Here is a 20,180-nt window from a genome sequence, read left to right as displayed (position 1 = left end):
ATGCTGACACCAGTCGTTATTGGGATATGTAGTGGAGTCATACTTTACTGGCCACAGTCAGAGAAGGGATACTGAACTAGGACCGACCACTGGCTTGATCTGTGTGGTAATTCCTTGGTTCTTATTGTACCACTGGCCACTTAAGTCAGATGCTTGGGACAGGAAATCCATCTCTAACCAGTATTCCTGTATGAAACACTCTTATTACACCCCTTCCTACAAGAAGACTCCTTTCCCACCTAGTACCTGATAGCTTAGAGTAATACACTATCTCCCTCCCCACTATAACTTGCCATACACACTGCACCCCATAAATGGCATGTGTCAGTGTGCCCATGTGTTGGACAAAATGCAATGACTTAATAGAAGCCAATGTGTCTCATTCACCACTCTGCACTCAATGGCTGTTCTTTTATCACTAGGGTTCCGGGATTCTCCTCTTAGAAGATGACTCCGTTTATGAAGGCAACTTCACAAGAGATCTGACATTTGATGGAAAGGTGAGCTGCTTGCCTATGCTCAACCCTGCTGTGTTACTGCTAACTTTCAAGAAAGCTGGCAATCCTGTCCCTCAACGTTCATACCGTTTTTTTTTCCTATTAGTTACAGCTCCTTTTATCACACTAGAAATTTTACAACAAAGGGTTAGCATGGCCCCATGTCTTCTGTGATTCTACAGCTGCAGAATCCGATGCAACCTTTGTTTTTTGAGTTTCTAGCCCTCATGGCGGCTTACAGAACCCCACAAACTGGAACAGTGCAAACACAATGCTTTGGTACCAGAGTCTGCACTAGCCTGAAACAATAGCTCAGAGGTGTGAGCAGCCCCATTTGTTCCAGTGGCTTCACTTTGAAACGTGAAGATGACAATTTAAATCAACACGTTAAAGCGTTTCACGGTTGATCGTAAACAAATATACAGCTAACGCGCTTCTCCTACAATCCTCCAGCTTGCAAAACCTCCAGCTTGTTACAAAAGTCCACGCCAGGTCAAACAAGGAACGTGAGGGTAGTATCACAATGATTTTAATATAGTGACTTACAATTCATACAGTGGTGCTCAATAACACATGCTAAGCATGGATCTTTGTCTCCTTCTAGTGGCTAGTCCACAAGAGGTTGATGGGTCTGCCACATCTTACAGCTAGGGTACTAGGGGTGAGTTTTCCTAAGTCCAACTAAAGCACTTCCACTGAAATCAATGTTGGGTTTGAAAAAGTCTGTACTTGGGATAAAGCCTTGATCCCTGGTTCACATCCTAAGAAGGGCTGGCTCTACTGAATTACTTCATTTCTGAGCTCATTAAACCTCCTAGCCTGAATCAAGCTACCACAGAACTTCCCATCTGCCACCCAGAGTGCTGCAAAATCCAGAGACCTTGTCTCACAGAACAGGGCTTGCCTTGGTAGTAAAAGGCACTCAAAAGGCATCCATTCTTGCAGGCTTTCCAGGTGCACATGTAGTATGCATTTCCCTCTGCTCATCTCACTGCACCAATGATGCCAAACCCGCTGGTGCCTTAAGGAACAGGGGAGAAACTAAACAAGAATTAGACTTCCAGATTGTACATTCACTGTAGCTTGGAGATTTATCTGTCTCTCTAGATTTAGGCCAGGAACTTCAGAGCATAGAAGCACTGATTAACACCTAGTCCTACTTGCCATATTGGACCCTTGCTTTGCATTTCTAGCTGGATTTCCACATCCGGAGTCCTATCAGTATGAGCAGTCTCATTCGACTCAAACAGACTTCTGTCTCTTGGCTCCTGGGATCTCCTGTCTTTGTGACATTCTCTGGCATTAGGAGTGCTTTCAATGTATAGCCCGTCTAGTGGAAATAACCTTCTTAGACTTCCTTTTAGGGATCGTTCCTGCTTGTGGGCTTCACAAGAGGGGGATTGGAACCTTATCCAACCTCCTGCCAAGTGAGAGCTCGATAGAATAACCCCTTTATTTTTTTGTTTCAGGGAAAGCTGACCTTTTCCAATAGCTTCACGCTGGAGGGCACCTTTAGTAACAAATCAGGCCAAGGGCTTCAGACGCAAGGAATCCTGAACACTTCCAGCGACCAGCAAGCTGCCTCAATAACCAAAGTGTGAGTGGCCGTAAATAACTCCCGTGGGCCGTGATTTGTATTCCATTCGCGCCAACTGAGTCACCACCGTGCAAGGCACTGTACATCTAAGTCAGACAGCTCCTACCCTAGAGAGCGGAATCTAAATAAGCAAGGATGGCCAAAGGAGAAAGAGAACCCTCCCCCACTTTACAGATGAGGTTCTGATGCGCAGATGAATTGACTTTCCCAAAGCCACCTACAGAGCCTGAGGAAAAGCCAGGATTTGAGTCCAATCCAGTGCCTTAAGCACAAGAGCATCCTTCTCTCAAAGTCTTGAGGGTTTTTTGGAGGCGCAGTTTCTAGCCAGAAATCCCATTCGGAAAAGCTTGCTACCTAGAAGGGTTGTTAAGCACTGGAGCAGGTTGCCTAGGGAGACTGGAATCTCTGTCACTGAAGGTTTTTAAGAACATGTTAAACACCTGGCAGGGATGGCCTAGGTATACTTGGTCTTGGAGTAGATGAGGTCTTGAGGGTCCCTTCCTCCCTCCCCCTACATTTCAATGATTTACAAGAAACGGGGAGGGGGTCCAGTATTTGATCCACTCCCTGCCCCCTTCTTGATGCTCATGCTTGCAGTGTACTGAGCGATGTGGTAGGGAGTTAGAAGTGACAGTGATCCAAGGACATGTGAATTGTTTAGCAGAGCATGGCTAGGTCGAATTAGGAAGCACAGTGGGTAGGTTGAAATATCTTTCTGGGTGGTCAGAGCTCTAGTTTCTTATGCAGCAGTCACGCCCTGACCGGTGACAACATGAAAGCAGGTGACAGTAATTCTGACTTGACCCTAATGGCCGGATTCCTACAGCACAGAACCTGTTGCAAGGCCCCCAGCAGCAGAGTCCTCTGGAGTGGGGTGTAAGATGCCCACAACCTCCCTCTCCACTGGGGAGACCCATATTTAGCCATTGCAACCCAACTGGGAGTGGCCGAGGCAGCCGGGTGATGCACATTGCAGCAGGGAAGTTCTGGATCAGTCTCCACCACACGGTTCCTAAGTTGACCTCTCTTGATACAACCCATGAATTAAGGCAGCAATTGGGATGCCGCCAGCCTTCCCCTGGGATGAATTCCTGGACATGCACCCCAGCTACATCATTTCCTTCTCCCCCGGATGCTTCCTCTCCGCTGGTGGCTGGTGCCTCCACTCTGCGAGAGCCAGTCCTGTTTCCTCTGCTTGTGTAGCAGCAGCTAGCAGCAGAGGTAGCTGGCCTGGCTCTGTTACCAGCTGCTTCCTGAGGCTCTTAAGCGAAGAGCCTCTATAGCTGCAGAAGCAGGTGTAAGCAGGGAGAGCAGCACACAACACATATCTAGTCTACTTTAGGCCACCAATAGTCCATGTGCCATGCTTTGGGGCCCCCTGGCCAAATGCATCTCATTGGCAGCAGAATAAATCTAAGCTGACCTCTGCTGAACTTTGCTCCTTGTTATATCCTCTAGGATGCTCCTAAATCTCTCTGCCCCAGTGGTGTTTGTGTTGGTGGTTGGGGAGAAAATGCGTTCATGAGATGATTAGAAGGGGTGGTCGGTGGCAATGTAGGAGTGGGGATGGAAGCAAGGCGTAACTTCATCTTTGTTGTGCAGTCAGCTGGGTCTCGATGAGTTCCCGGTGGAGAAGAGATGGCAGGGAATCTATGACCAGTTTCTGAAATTCCTCCACTCTGGCTGCAAAGAAGAAATGGAGGAGTCCTTCACGGGGTTCCATATACAGACAAGCAAGGAGCTGCGCAAGTCTCAGGAGTACCTCTTCTGCCAAAGGTGACAACTGGCTTGTGCAGAGGGGCGTAGCGGTGCATTGGGCTAGTGCATTCAATTTGGGGGTTCAAGTCTTGACCTCAGGCTCGCAGGAGTGATTGGACAACCCGTGGGTGGCATGGCCTCGCTGGGGCAGGTGTGTTCCAGGAGGCTAGAACCAGACACTTCCTCATGATTACTGTGCAGCTAATACTGTTCAATGCCAGTGTTCACCGAACACAACGGTGCTTCTGCGGGGAGAGAATTAGGGAGATTCAGCTGCTCAAGCTTGTCTTATACCCTGCTTGATATGCAACTGGGAGGGATCCCGGTGCCTCATTGGCTGGTTTAAGCCCCCTAAGAATGGCTTAGCCATTAAACTATGCTTCAGAGGGAGTGGGAAAGGTGGAAAAATAACTCCATATAAATGAAGTAATCTGGGGAGAGAGTCATTGAGTTAGACCATGAACATAAGGGGTGGGGAGCTGACTCTCCTCTGCCTTGCGAATCTGTTCATACTGTGCCAAGGGCTACCAACTCAGAAGGGTAACACATGATTACACAGAGTGAAAGGTAGGCAGCAGTTAGGCCCAAGGGGTGAACCACAACGCCTCCATCACCGTTGTACTTGTTTTCCTCCCTCGCAGGGGGCCCGAGGATGTCTCTGGGAAGATAGAAGATGTCCTTGAAGACCTAGTTCAGCATCAAGAGCTGGAGTCGCTCCAGTGTTATTTACAAAAGGTACCACTCAAAATGCACTGTGCGCCGAGGCTCTGGAGCACCCAGAAATGTGAGGAGCCCACCACAAAAAAGGAACATGGTCCCTGTCCTGTAGAACACCTGAATTAGGGCTCCAGTCCTGCAAACTGTCCGTGCAGGCGGAGCACCACTGGATCGACACTGAGCTGGGCCTGAGCTAGCGTAACATAAGCGAGGGCCCTCAACAGGAAAAGTGGGGTGGGGATGGGACATGAAGGACGAGGGGACAATTCCATCCTGTGGCTGCTCGGTCAGGTGCAGACACATTCCAGAGGCTTGTGGTCACTTGGTTGCTTTTCCTCCCCTTCAAGTGAAATTCAGCTTGCTGGCTGCCGAGTCCCTGCAATCTGAGAGCCGAGTGTGAGGACGTAAACACAGCCATGCCTTACATAGTAACTAGAGACGCCCTGACAGGGAAGTCCCCATCTTATGTAGCTCCCTCTGAAACAGCCACTCTTTTTCTCCGGTGACTGGGGAGAACCAGGAACTCTAACCAATCCACAGCCAGTAACACCCGGAGTTTTCTCTTCTGACCGCTATGCAAGCTTTAGTGCTGGTGAAGAAAAGGGTTAGCTGGACTGCCTTGGAGATGGAAGCTTCATGTCTAGTCTCTCAGCACAGGTTCTGGCAGTACAAGTCTACTGTTGTGTTGGAAGGACCAGCCCCAATGGGCAGTTCAGTCTCCGCCATCCCTTGACCTCTGCTGAGAGAGCCTGACCTTGCTTCCCACGGAAGGTCAATGGCAAAATGCTATTTGTAGCGCCATGGTGCCTAGAGGCACCTATTGCTGCCCTTCAGTGCGAGCAGGATTGGGTCAAGAGAATAGCAGCGTTTTCCAATAGGATATGGACCTAAACAGTATCCTGCCAGGCAATATTCCCTCTAATTTTTGACAGGCCGTGTGTGCAAAAAATTTCTTCTGTGCAAATCTTTGTGCTTCTGTGCAAATTTTTGTGTGTGCGGTGTTTCGCTGTGTGCGCGAGGTTTAGGATCTGTGTGCATGCGCACAGCTTAAAGGGAACAGTGCTGCCAGGCCACCTTAAGGCCCTAGCTAGAGATCGAGCTGGGTGGCTCTCCATCCGTAAGGAGGCTACATCCCTTTGGGATTTGCCCGGATATGGACCAAGGCCACCAGCTCATCTTCCCTAGACTGAACTGTCTCACTGGCTAATCAACGCCTTGGTTTTGATGGCCCTCTCCTGCCAGTCTGAAGGGAGGACTCACCCTTGCAATCCATCCCTTAACAAATGCAGAACTTTCCTCCACTGTCTTGCAGGCTTTTAAGTCTTCCCTGCACCCACTAGGAAAACTGCTGAAGGCCCTGACGTTCGCTTTTCAGGCTACATACTCTGGGATCGGGGCAAACAAGCACCTACTGAACATGGCCCAAGAGGAGGTCAAGTACTATGCAAAGAAAATATGGGAGTTTTACCGGTAAGTCCAGTGTGTAATTGGCTTCCATGCAATCGTAAGCTAGTGAGGAACACTTGTTAGGTAGGCAATCTAATTCATTCCTTGGGGGGGCTAGGCCCTGGATTAGTGCATCTAGTACTTCTGTGCAATCCGCTTTCCATCAGAAAACTTCCTTCACATGTGTATCTCTTTAAGTGTTCATGCATATGACCCTCATCACTGTAGTACCTAGGTAAACTTACTCCCTTTTACTCCATGTAGAGTCTTAGCAACATAGGACTTGCCAGCCTGGATCAGATGCATGGTCCTTCTAGATAATTTCTTATCTCTGGCAGTGACCAGCAACAGATACTTCAGAGGAAGGGGTGAGAAATGCCATAATGGGCAGATGTGAGGTAATCTGCCCCCACGAAGTCTCATGAACTATAGTTGAAGGAAGTACTATTGTGAAAAATGGCTATGGGGAAAAAATAGCTCTGTCTTAATCAACTGATCTGTTTTGTATATTCAAGGGTGTATCTTTTCACCCTAATGCCTTCAGAAAAGCGGTTTTGTCTTTTACTCCTCTGCGATTGGCAGAGCCAACCCAACTTGCAGAATGGGTTGGATTCTGTCCCTCCTTGGGCATCAGCAGGCTGGCTTACTAACATCCAGTCTGTTAGGGCTGTGTGGACCCACTGAACAGAAAATGGCTGCATGGCCTAACTTCATCTTCAGAACCTTTCTTACTGGTGATGGGTGAGGAGGAAGAACCCAGCTTGGCTGGCTGTGTCCAGGGCTGGCCACTCAAAAACCCTCCAACTGTAAATGGAACAGATTTGGCTTAGAAACTATTGACAGGAGTCCCATGATGCCATTTTTAGTTGCCTTTCAGAGTAGAGCTGCACTTTAAATCTGTCTATTTTGCAGTTGACCCATTAGGCTCACAGGTGAACTGAGAAATTGTCCAGAACAAGAAGCTTTTGGGCATTTTATTCCTTGAGCCCATATGCTGTCTAGGGACAGCATTAAAGTGCCTTGGAAAAACGTTAAAGTGGAATTGGAAAAGGTATGGGGAAGGGCAACTAACGTGGTTAGGGGGTATGGAACAGCTTCCATACGAGGAGAGATTAATAAGACTGGGACTTTTCAGCTCGGAAATGGGCTACTAAGGGGGTTATGACAGAGGTCTATAAAATCTTGATGGGTGTGGAGAAAGTGAATAAGGGAAATGTTGTTGTTTACTCCTTCTCCTAACAAGAGGTAGGGGTCACCCAATGAAATTAATAGGCAGCAGGCTGAAAACAAATGTAAGGCACTAGTTCACACAAGGCACAGTCAACTTGTGCAACTCTTTGCCAGGAGACGACGTGAAGGCCAAAAGTATTGTGGGCTCAAAAAACTAGATAAGTTCAGGGAGGATAGGTCCATCACTGGCTATTAGTCAAGATGGGCAGGGATACACCGTGCTCTGAGTGTCCTAGCTTCTGTTTGCCAGAAGCTGGGAGTGGACGACAGGGGATGGATCACTCAATGGTTGCTGTGTTCTGTCTGTTCCCTCGGAAGCACCTGGCACTGGCCACCGTCAGATGACAGGATACTGGGCTAGATGGACCTTTGGTCTGACCCAGTATGGCCGTTCTTACATTATGTTGTCTCTTCCAGAGATTTAATCCTTTCCCAGCTGGATTTCTTCTGGATGCTGGTAATATGGAAACTCATTCTAGCAATGTATTACATTCATCTGTTAGCTGACACTTAAGCCTACAGAGTATCTTCAAATATTAAACCCCTTCCCAGCAGGGGAAGTATGGCTGCCCCCAGTCCAGAGAGCTAAAATAATTCTGCAGAACAAGTCATTCCATCTTCAACAAAGTATCCACTCCTTTTGAATGCACTAAGTAAGCTGTTTGCCTCCCCTGTATCGTTACTGTTACAGCTGCCAACTTTGTGGGGGCAGGGGAGAGGATCTGACTAACGCTAATTAGTAAATGACTGAGTTGCCCTTGAAACAGAGATGCTAAATCATCTTCTTGCCTTTCAGGGGTTTACTGCATCTGGCACTGGAGCAGAAAGGCCAAGCGCTCGCAGAGATGGAAGACAGAGGGAAAAGGTGGCTGGGGTTAAGGGTCACTTGGTTTTAAATCCGTGTCCGTTTTACCTCGTCCAAAGAAACATCGGGCTCGGAGGCCATCCTATTTCCCAGCCTTTAGTGGTGGGAATAATTCCAAATAGCTGGGGCAACCACACGTCGGTGGGAAACTGTTCTAACAAATTTTCACTCGTTCCCACCTTAGGGACTGGACACAGTGTTGGTTCTGATGTTGGATGTGAGCTCAGAAACCACTGAAGGAGAGGCCTCTCTGAAATGTCAGAGGAAATAAAACCTCACCTAAATGAGTCAGCTGGTTGAGCATTGCTTTATGTGGGGCAAAAGGGATGAATGATTCCTTCCTGACCTCTGTAGACAGTGTCCTGCAGTCTGAGATCTGATTACTCTGATCTTAATGACTACAAATGTTCTATCCTATGTTGGTCACAAAATTCTCCAGTCGCAGCACTGGACTCTAGGAAGATGGGAGCGGGGAGAAAGATGGACACATCTTTAAGGTGTTATATATTGAGCCTTAACCTTGTGCCTTGTGTGGACGCAACCTTTAACAGACTGATACCAACAATCAGTAGGGCTCATCTTTGGTTTCCTCTCTAACTCAGTGACCTGAATGCATACAGAGTGATTCTGCCTCTGATCCTGCCCTGTTTCTATCCGGAGCTCTTCATGCTGTACATGCTCTATCACGAGAAGGAAGACGACCTCTACTGCCAAGGGATTGTGGACCTGAGTTTATTTCCTGACATTAAGCTGCTAGAGTTCCTGGACGTACAGAAGTGAGTAACACCGCACTGAACGAATCCCCCAAACAGCTGGGAGAACAGTCTCTGCAGGGAAGAGTTCTGATGGGGATGGGAAGCAAGAACTCGCCAATGGACCCTACGGTTCCAGGACCCATTATTAGTCCTAGTGCTTAAACTCTTCCTGAGCAGCAATGTCAGTTCCTTGATGGGGTTCCTGTAATATACAGTGCTTTCCTACAGGTCAGGAGTACTCTTAACGGGCCAGGGCTTTAATTTCCCATGCTCATCTTGTTCCCTTCCTTTCTGGATGTCTCTTTTGAGTAAGTGTCTTTCCAGTTGCTTTACCACATGAATGGTTTACTTCAAGTTAGAAGGGTCCCACAGCATTATGGAGAATGGCGATTCAGAATTGAAAGGAGCAACAGCTGTGGCATAAGCCTGATTCTCCACTCTGTTACGACTGGTTCTTAAAGTGGGGTCATTCCTTTCGGTTCAGTTAATCTAACCATTACTGGTTCCAGGCCAGTGCTACAGTGGAGAATCAGAATGCATAAGTCTCTGTCCATGGTGGTGATTCCACAAACCCTTGCTCTTGGTCAGGGCAAATGGGTGAGTGAGAATTTAGACTCTAACATGGGGATGGGGTAGAGAATAGATCTGCACGTCATAACTGCTCTGTCTCCCATCTCATTTCAGACACCTGTGGCCCCTCAAAGATCTCACCCTAACAACCAATCAGGTACATAGCAATGCTGGGATAGATCCTCAGAGTAAACTGGGGTAGCTCCAGCAACTACGGTGAAAGTGCTTAAACTAATGGGGCCATGCCGAATTATACCAGGTGAAGACCTGGGCCTTTGTATTTAGATATGCTTCAAATAACACCTCAGTAGCAGATCATGGACACCAGAGCATTGGACACAATAGATGCAGGATACAGAAAAGATATGGACAATAGACTTCCAGTATTATCAATAAAACTTCTATCTTATAAGTAGAAGGCATTTCCACACTTGCAGGAGTTTATCTGTATTATGACAGTTCATAGAGACCCCGGTGCTAAGTACTAATTTCCTTCCTGTCCTAAATGGTTGCACAGGGTTGCTGCAAGATGCTAAACATCTGCATTCCACTCTAAAGGTTTGCTCGGTCCAAATTTTAAAATCCAGCCTGGCTCCAAACCTGAGCCAAGCACAGCTGACCTGAGAGTTGTCTTCAGAACCAACGTGACCTAAACCTGTTAGTGCGACCGCTTCATCCTTGGGGCTTCGCCTGGTGGGGGCTCCCTGTGCCCACAGTCATTCTCCTGCTGCCTTCTGCCCGTGGGGTCAGGCTGGTGGCCCTAACCCTAACCCACTCCTGCCATTCGTTGCCATCTGGTCCTGTGCGCATGCTGACAAGTCACTGTGCCTCTCACCCCGCAGCACCCTGGTCAGCGCACACAGGGTCGGGTCCTGCTAGGTTCAGGTCATGTTGCAATGTCTGCTCCATGGGTGGCTGCATTTCATTAGTGAATAGATTGCTGCTGATGCAGTCCTCTGGGAGGAAAGGCAATCTATAGAAATTATTCTATAATATGTGCTTTGCTGAATCATGGGGTTTCAAAGACCTCCTAAGCTTCCCAAATGACTGTACCAGCACAGACAAAATGCATAGACAGCTCTGTGTGGCTCGAAAGCTTGTCTCTCTCACCAACAGACGTTGGTCCAACAAAAAATATTACCTCCCTCCACCTTGTGTTGCTAGTATCCTGGGACTGACACGGCTACAACTACATGCGTACTAATGCAAACACTTCTCTACCTTTCAGAGACGTTCTCTTGTCAAAGACAAGTGCTTCCTTTCTGCTACGGAATGTCTGCAAAAGTTGATGTAAGTGGCCTTCTGTGATTTCTTACTCATGACTAAGCAGGGTTGGATGACATGGTGGTTAAGATACCTGAGTTCTCAGTCTATGCTAGCCCTAGGGGAGAGCCTGCCTGAAAAATATTAGCATAGACTCGGGGCGAGTGACTAATGCTGAGAGCTTGAAAAGACATAAGCTCTATTTGTGTAATGCCACAGTGGGGAGATACCTTCCTGACTTCATCCTGGTGATCCCTTTATATCATGAAGCTTGAGGATTGACAGCCCTTGTAAGTCATGTCTTAGTTAAGGCAACTGGCCTTATCCATTCAAAAGACTCAGATGCTCTTATGCTGCTCTGAGGTGTCTCAATAATGCTACTTCTCGCCTCTTAGCTGGGTAGCACTGGGCTTCTTTCTCAGTGTCTCTGTTTTTTGGCAGCACTACTGTGGACCCCCGGGAAAAGCTGGAGATCCTTCAGAAGACCTATGAGGAGATAGAGAGCACTGTGTCACGAGTAGTGGAGAGGGACTATAAACTCCCAATGGATGACCTCTTGCCTCTGTTGATGTATGTTGTATCACGGGCCAGGTAAGAGAGAGAGCTTCATGTTTATCACTGCTAATATAAAGCAGAGTATCTCTTGCGTATGTGTAACCCACACACCTTCTGGGTGTGGTGTTCTGTCCCATGTAGCAGCACCGAGACCACTTAGAGAGAGAGATAAAATGAGTCTGCTCTACAGCCTTAGCTAACAGCCAGTTGGCTTTTAGCTCAGGCGGTAGAGGCTCATGCACTAAGCCACAGAAGTCACGGTTCGATCTCGCCTGCTGATGACCAGGGTCTGTTGGTGTGACATATGCTCCATGAGGACTAGGGCTGGCTGAAACTGTTTTAATGGGAAATTTTGGGGTTTTGATTAAATGGAGTATATTGTGAAGTCTGTTTTTACACTGGAAAAAACCCCAACATTTTCCCATGGAAAATGAAGTATTTTGGCCAAAACCTTGAACCTTAGATTTGGAGATGCAGTGCCTCATGGGAGTTGTAGTTCAGTTACCTCACGTCCCTATTCTTTATGGGCTGGGCTTCCTGGCTGGACTGCATTTTGCATGATGGACAACCTCCCTCTTCAAGAGGGAACACCATGGTGCATCATGGCAGATGTAGTGTGATCAAGGAGCCCGACCTATAGAGGAGAATGGGAGCATGAAGCACGTGAACTACAACTCCCATGAGGCACTGGCAGTATTTCCAAACAGAAAAATTCAGTTGTGGGTGGAAAACATTGACAAATGAAAGACTTTGACCAACTGTAATTATGAAGTGTCTCTGTATGCTGTTAGGATATAGATATTCAGGCCTGTCTGTAAAGGCCTATACTCTAAGAATTTAGGTGTATTCTTATCAATTAGCTAGCTCTAGAGGTATAAAAGAAAGAATCAAAATCACTGACTGCTGGTGTAAGGGCCTTTTCTCACTGTGACAGTCTGAGGCCCTGTGCTTAGGCTAAGGCCTCTGGCTAAGCAGCAGAGGCAGCCATAAGCTGGGAAGCGACTGGTCACCTCCTCACATTCCAAACTAGTCACACTGAAAGAAGGTGCTATTGGGCTGTTAAGAATACAATCCTGTCCTGATAATGCCTATCGCCTCCAGAGAAAGGGAAGTGCCTAGAAAATTAAAAGGAAACTTAGTTGGATGGCATCCTGTCTGGCAAGAACTCACTTATCAATAGCTGGGATGTGAAATCCTCATTTCTGTGTTGTTCTATCGTTGTAGTCCCCATTTCCCTATTGTTTGTCTGTATAATCTCTGTCTGGTTCTGGCATTTTCTGTCTGCTGTATAATTAATTTTGCTGGGTGTAAACTAATTAAGGTGATGGGATATAATTGGTTAAATAATCATGTTACAATCTGTTAGGATTGGTTAGTTAAATTTCAATAAAATGATTGGTTAAGGTATAGCTAAGGAGAACTCAAGTTTTACTATACAGTCTGCAGTCAATCAGGAAGTGGGGGGGGGGATGGGAACAGGGAATGGGGGTGGAGAATTGGAATCATGTTTTGCTAAGGGGGGGAATGGGAACAGGGACACAGGTAAGGCTCTGTGGCGTCAGAGCTGGGAAGGGGGACACATTAAGGAAGGAAACTGGAATCATGCTTGCTGGAAGTTCACCCCAATAAACATCGAATTGTTTGCACCTTTGGACTTCGGCTATTGTTGCTCTTTCTTCATGCGAGAAGGACCAGGGAAGTAAGCAGGTGAAGGAATAAGCCCCCTAACATATGCCACTGAAAACCTGTACTGCACCAGAGATGGAAACAGAGGCCTCTGCTCACCCTCACGGCCTATGCCTTCAGTAGCCGCAGTCACTGGTACGAAAGAGCCCAAAGAAGACTGCTGTAGTTACGGCACCAGACTAGGGATGAGAACTGAGTTGAGTTCCTGTGTGACTTCGGGCAGTCCAACTCTTTGTGGGACTCCGTTCCAATCTGTCAAATGGATCTACTTCCCACTTTACTAGGGTGTTGTGGTTTAATTCATGGCTGTGAGGGATTCTGAGTCTCTGGTAGGTGTCACTGAAATGCCTAGAATTTAAGCTTTACCGGTATAGAAATAGGTCTTAAATTACTAGTCTTCTGTAAAGAGACACTTATTGCCTACATTGTCTTCATTCGCGCTGAATGAACCAGTTCCAATTCAGTAAGAATGGAGCTGCACTTTTCTGTGAGGTTTGCAAGTGAACTCTCTCTCCACTCCTTGCACACCTCTGTGCTTCCTGGTTACACTCCAGGTCCCTATTTTGCTGTGTATCACACAAGCAAAAGCAAGAAGCTTTGGGAATCTCAGATTCTGGTCCTGAGACCTAGAGATGGAATAAACAGGATCATACATTTTATAAGGCTGCCCCTACCTGAAATGGATACAATGAGCATTGTCCCCCAAGTGCAGATGGGGAAACTTAGGCACAGAAGTTAAGGGCTTTAATTTTCCTAGGTTCTGAACATCCAAAAGATCAGGTGCTTTGCGCCTCAAAAAATCAGACTCCACTAGCTCCAGGTCAGAGGAAATTGGTTCTGTGAATTAGAACTGGGTTCTTATCCCAGTTCTCGCACCAGATCCTGGTTATTGGATCATCACCGCCCTGCAGGGAAGGTGCATGCTAAATCCCAGGTATTCGTGTCTGAGGATCCATTTGAAGAATGGCCACTATTTTTGTTCTCTAGAATACAGCATCTAGGAGCTGAGATACATCTGATCAGAGATTTGATGGACCCTACCAATGAAGGAGGGATGTATGACTTTCTGTTAACAGCACTGGAGGTAAGGAAGAGGTTTGTAACAATGAAGTTAGATTGCAGCAGGCAAGGTTTGCTTAAATAGTAAGAAACTATTTAAAGTAATGGCCCTGTTGACCAAAGTTGTGGGAGTAGCTTTACTGTGGATAGCGGACTGGCAGCTATCTTATCAGATTAAGGTGGTTCCTGCCCACATGCCTGGGGCTTAATTGGGTCCCCATCCCCCCTCAAAACTGGCCCCCCCTCTGAAAGAACTTTCTCATGCACTGGCAGGAATCCTGTGGGGGAGGTCTGCTCCTGGAGCATTGACTGATCAGCCTTCAGGGTTCGTTGGATAGATCATAGGAGTAGTTGGCTATTATTGCAGTGGGAGGAGCGTTGGTGGACCATGATCTGTATGTTAATTTGGTACGTAGATGTTGGTAGTTAAACAATTTTCCCTCTTTGCCCTGTTGACCAGCTCCAGAGTGAACATGTTTAATGGGCTTCTTTGTAGCTTCCAGTTCTAGTCCGTTTGCTTTACGGAGATGTTCTGGCCTCAACGTACACTCATGAGACCATAATTTTGTCCAAAAGATCTCTATCAAATGAACACACACACTTCCCCTTACTGATTCTGCTCTTTCTTCTCCAGTCGTGCTATGAGCACATTCAAAAGGGTATGAGGCTGCATCAAAGGGAGAACTGGCATGTGTCTCGTGATCCTTGACCTTCACAATCCAGAGGACATCTTGTTCATGCACTCGGATGACCGCACACTGTTAGGAGGTGAAAAGGGAATTGAGTCACTGCTGTTCTAGTTCACTTTCCAATGGGATGAATGTTTGTTCTAGACCCAGGCTCTTTTCAAGTACAAACCTGCTAGTGTCTAGACTTGCGGTGATGCTTGCAATCTACAAGGAGCAAGATCCTTCAACCTCTAACATCTTTTGCCCTTGATGAAACTTGGCCCTGCACTGCTCTGCCTGACGTGAATAACACAAAATCTGGTTTTTATTATACCATCCATAAAATTACAGTCCAACTATAATCCACACCGTTGGATATTGACCTTAAATCTTCAGTTTCAGCTAATGTTCTGTGCAAACCCCTGGCCTTCCATTTTTCAGAAGAAACCATTTTGTGGCCTTTGCCAAAAACTTCTCACCCTACAGATTAATCCTGTTTTTCTGCATTTTACACATCTGCCTCTGCTCCATGACCTCATTTTACTTCCTCCTGTTTTGTGGTTTGCATTTGTTTTGCCAGGCCAAAATATCCAGGGTTATAAAACAAACAAACAAACAAAACCTTTAAAACCAAAATGTAACTGATCTGCTTTGCCTGCGTGGTCCTGTTTGATAGAATCAGCTGCACAGAGATAGGCGATCCTTTTCTCTTCCCCCCGGCCCCCAGTATCCTCTTCCCAGAGAAGTGAAGATACGTGTTGTATAGTGGAGTGAAGGATCTTGCCCCATTGTCCTTGCTAGACGAGCCAAATCCCCTCTGCGCCATCACTGTCACATTTTAAAGCTGCTATTGTCTAACTTGATTTTTATAGTCCAACTGTAAATATCAATATTTTTATACCCTGCTGAATCCTTTAATCTCAGGGACGTTACTCTGTAAGCTTCCATACCTTGTTGCAGATAGGGGCCACTCAGTTCACCTGGCGTACATGGCACAAGGGGAACTAGAACTGCCCTGCAGTGAAAGACCTCTGAAATGCTGCAAGGCAATTTAAAAAACAAATGTGGTCCTGCAGAAAAGCCGTGATCTACTTAAAATGATGTCTTTGGGTGCTGATATGCTACCCTATTGACTCAATGGGGTGTAAATAGGACAGAATCTGATCCCATTATTTCAGTGGTGATTTTTTTATTAAAAAGGCAAACTGAATCTAAATGTTGCACTCAAATTGAAATACACTAAATATGAATTTAAGATGCATAGGAGAACAAAAGCTATATATTTTAGAATAATTAAACGGTGGGTTTTAACTTGATTTTTTTTTTTTAAGATGTGGGATGGTCTGATATTGTAACTACATAAAACTATAGACTGCACCTAATTATCACAAGTATGTTTTAAAGAGTACACTGGATATAATTGTTAATATATTGATTTGGGGCTGTGTTTTTTACAGTAACTTTGTATTTAAATAAACCTGTTACCTTTTTGAAAGGAAAGCCTCCCAAAATTATTTAAAGGATTTCTCGGCCCTTCTGTGTTCTGTTTCAATACTGCTGCTGTTTTGTTTTGTTTTGTTTTTCTGATCAGAATCAAATTTCTATTTTGGAAAACCAGTCAATCCTCTGCCTTCATTCTCATGTTGGAGCAAAAGTATGGAGGGACTCTGTTTGCAGATTAAAGGTTTCTAGAGAGCAACTTTAAAAGAGTCTTCCTTGCAGCCATCATCACCACCTCTCCATAATTAATAAGGAGAAAATTGATCCAACTCAGTACCAGTGTAATCAATGTAAGGCAGTAGAAAGGCTAATTTGATCCCCGCCCAAGATGTCAATACTTTATGCAACATGGTAAGTATTAGCCACATGTTTAAAGCTGGAGAAACATGAGTACAAAAGAGGTTGTGGCTGGTCACAGTGAGCCAGTGCCAATTGGAGCCAGTTCCCCTGGATCCTGTGCTCTAACCACCAGACTGCCTTGCCTTCATTTTCCTCTGTATCCCTCCAGGAAGATACAAATAGAGGTGAATTCGAGTGGTTGCCATTTAGCTCACACTAGAGAAATGGGGCATATTCGTAAGAAAAATCCCCCCACTCATTATATTGCGTGGGCACCACATTCACAACAAATGGGGAAAGAGTTTCCCTGTCATCTAATAATAGACCCTGAGCGCCGCTGGCTATGTCAGTCTGCTGTGAGCAGGACCAGCGCGGGTTGGAAACCACAACTTCCAACCTGCAGGAAATTCTGACATTTAAAATCTTCACTCTGAATTGGAACAAGGTCAGGTTCCAGCAGAAGAAAAATGCTGAAATATTTAGATGGGGGACCATTAAATCATTGACAATGCTGAAATATATCACACATTGGCTGTCAAAACATTCTGACCTTACCGAAATGATTCACTTTGATTCTTTCACATCAAATTTTGTTGAAAGTGACATGTTCCAGTAGCCATTTGAATGAAATTGGATTTTCTGATGAAGGGTTCAGTTGAGATTTTCAGCCCTCTCTAACTGACCATTTGAAGTACTGGGTTCTCCTTTTACATGCTAGAAGGAATGCACAAGTTTGCAGGGAGTGTGAACAGCAACGCTGTGCATCTCTACCCTAAAGATGAGGTACCGCTGACGACATGGGAGGAAACAGTGTAGTGTTTAATAACTCTAATAAATAACATAAGTGCACTTCAGATTGACTTTGTAAATATTGTAGAGGAGGTATTTACACTCCGCATCAAGAGTATCGGGTGCAATCAGCGCCAATGGACATCAAACTTGGGGCCTTTGGATCTAAAGGTATCTACCTCCAGTGCCTGAGGAAAGATTACTCTGAGTCGAATTCTGCGCCTCTGCACACATGCAGACTTTGCAGATTCCTTTGCTTCCCTGCAGAAAAATTCCTTTCTGACAGGGAAGCCACAAGAGTGGTCACATACCCCTCCCCAGCAGTGCAGGCATGCCATTTCGGGTGCCTGGATCAGCCGGCAGAGAGGTAAAATCACTACAGGGAGGCTGGGGATGGTCAGGCCAGGTCAGATCTACCTGCTGTCCACTCAACCCCCATGCATCTGCATCCACATTTCCCCGCCCATACCCAGACTTGCCCCCCGTAAGCCTTACCACCCCACACTCAGCTTGGGGCTTGGCAGGCCCTGGCCAGTAGCTCTACTTTGTGCCAGGCTCAGCTGCTGACTCTTAGGAGGTGGGGGAGGAGTACACTTCCCCTGCATGGAGCAGCTGGGGCTAGATCACACGCACCGAGCTCTACCCCCCACCCCCCTTCCTGTCCCCATCGCTCCTCAGCTTCAGGGGGAGGGGTCAATATGGGGAGCTACTCCCCCCTGCATTGGATGCCTCCTGCTGAGCCCTTCCCCCTGAATCCCTTACCCTTAAAAGCCCTACCCCCTATGCAACTGGACCACCCCAACAAGCCCCCAGACCCCTACTTCTGAGTCCCACTCTCTCACCCCTAACCACTTTCATCTGGACTTGCCATAGTGTCTGATTGTATAATCAAAACACTTCATAATTTAGAATACTCTGACAATGTCTATGGCACCTGAACTGCATGGGGATAAACTGGGTGCCCTTAAACCAACTGCAGTGGACATTGTGTTCTTATATGTCAGTTGTCATTCAAACTGCGTGATAAAATGTGCCCCTTTGACTGGTTAGATACTTGGTATTGGCAACACCAAGCTTTGGCTGTGGTTGCACTTCATACCACGTGCTTACACACTGCAAACATGAGTCAGGCTCAGTTATTCAAGGTGCCTTCAACTGGAAATGAAGTCTTGGCACCTTTCAGGATCAGCCCTTCATGCTTTAAGGAAGCTTCTTGAGGTATATGTACGTTGGCCATTGTGCGCATAGAATTCTCACAAAAGATGAGCTTGCATCTTAAGTGCTCCAGCATGCATCAACTTAAAAACCTGGTGGTTGGTGTGTAACTGACACTGTCAAGCTAAAGTTATCAACCCGTAGCTACTGGTTTAACAAATCTTACTCCTGCAAAGCTACCGTGACTTCAGACATGGAGTTGCTTCAGCTGTGTTTCACCCATCATGCTGTCAATTGCAGAATCTCTCTGCTGGATGGGAGACTGATCCTAAGAACACCTCAATACCACCAGGTTGGCTATGCTGTAATAGCAACTCCCTAACAGGCCTGACAAACTCACCACACCTAGACACTGCTTTCATGGTAGTTAGCCATAAAGAATGTCATGAGAAGTTTCCAATAAAAGCCAGCATCACACTTATCATTAATACGGTTGTGAAATATATGTACAAATACCATGCATGAGATACTGCAACTATGTTCCTAAAAGTTTGAATCAAGGCAGGATTGACAGGTTTCTGGCAGCAAAGGACATATATCGCCATGTGAACCGTGGCAAACAGGTGAACTAAGCATTATGAGCCCAAACAATGGAAGCCCTGTTTGCATATAAAAGTCAACAGGAAGCTGTGAAGTCAGCACATCAGGAAATAAACCATAGGGTGCCATCTTGACTATGGGAACAAACTGACGTTGGGGAACATAAGGGGAAAGACACACACACCTCTTTATCCTGCACATCAGAAAGTGCAATTATATTTCTGGGTTAAAGACATTGCAAGAAGGCAAAAAGCGACTGCGTTTCAGCAGATGGTTAGTGCGTTTAGTCTCTAGAAAGCATGTGTTGATTTAGTTTAGTAACCTTTCTGTTTCCATTATCCTTACTGTCAACTCAGCACCTTTGATAAATGTGTTTGCACTGTAAACAACTCAGTGCTGGTGTGTTTATACAGCTGATCCTCAGTTCAATCAAACAATTTAGTGTACACGCTGGCTCCTTGGGTGCAGCAAATCTGGTATTTCTGTGAGCAGCTGGTGACAGGGCATGCTTCAGTGGGACTGGGCTGAACCTATTAAGCTGCAAAGCAAAGTGAGGGCTGGCATAGGCCTCGACATTGTTTGCATGCCTCACAAACTGGTGGTGTCACACCACTAACACCCAATAAAGCACCAACAAAGCTTCCTTTGAGGCTAACAAGATGACTCACCAGCCTGGCCATGCTGAGAAAGCATCACAGTAGTGAGCAAAAATCTCGGTGAATTTGTGGTTTTGGTGGTTAGAACAACCCTGTGTGCTTAGCTGACAAGTCCTATTGTGAACAGTCTTCCCTGGAATGCTTAATCCCCACAAGCATGGTAAAGAAACTCCACATTGTAAACACACACCTAAGCCACAGCAAATGAATCTAGCTGGGTTTCGTCATGTTGCTTATTGCATACTACTGTGAGTGTGGTATAAGAACTTCTACAGAACAGAACAACGTAGCCAAAGGTAAAGACGGTAGGAGCGAGGATCAGTACTCTTGATGAAGCATTACTTTCCAAGGTACTTGGCAACTATATGCCTTGGAGCATGGAGGTAGTGGATGCTCAGCTCCCACTGCACTCACTGGGAGCTGGAAATACTGGGTAGCTATGGTAGTAATTGGTATGTTGCAGAATTGGGTGCTT

The 20,180-nt window shown here is 46.2% G+C and overlaps 1 protein-coding gene across 1 annotated transcript in view; it reads left to right on the top strand.

The window, feature by feature from the left end:
- The window catches only part of ALS2CL (ALS2 C-terminal like), a 57,150-nt gene extending 41,044 nt beyond the window's left edge, over positions 1–16,106 (top strand). Inside the window, exons 15-26 of the mRNA XM_074946441.1 lie at positions 423–500; positions 1,967–2,094; positions 3,697–3,870; positions 4,494–4,587; positions 5,882–6,039; positions 8,042–8,110; positions 8,713–8,886; positions 9,550–9,592; positions 10,664–10,725; positions 11,140–11,289; positions 13,927–14,023; positions 14,633–16,106. Coding sequence (XP_074802542.1) covers positions 423–500; positions 1,967–2,094; positions 3,697–3,870; positions 4,494–4,587; positions 5,882–6,039; positions 8,042–8,110; positions 8,713–8,886; positions 9,550–9,592; positions 10,664–10,725; positions 11,140–11,289; positions 13,927–14,023; positions 14,633–14,707 — 1,302 coding nt within the window. The 3' untranslated portion in view covers positions 14,708–16,106. The remainder of the gene's footprint in view (positions 1–422; positions 501–1,966; positions 2,095–3,696; positions 3,871–4,493; positions 4,588–5,881; positions 6,040–8,041; positions 8,111–8,712; positions 8,887–9,549; positions 9,593–10,663; positions 10,726–11,139; positions 11,290–13,926; positions 14,024–14,632) is intronic.
- The last annotated feature ends 4,074 nt before the right edge of the window (positions 16,107–20,180 follow it).

This window comes from Natator depressus, chromosome 2 (genome assembly GCF_965152275.1).
Source record: "Natator depressus isolate rNatDep1 chromosome 2, rNatDep2.hap1, whole genome shotgun sequence".
In the NCBI taxonomy this organism is placed as follows: Eukaryota; Metazoa; Chordata; order Testudines; family Cheloniidae; genus Natator; species Natator depressus.
This window is presented reverse-complemented; position numbering and strand designations above follow the sequence as displayed.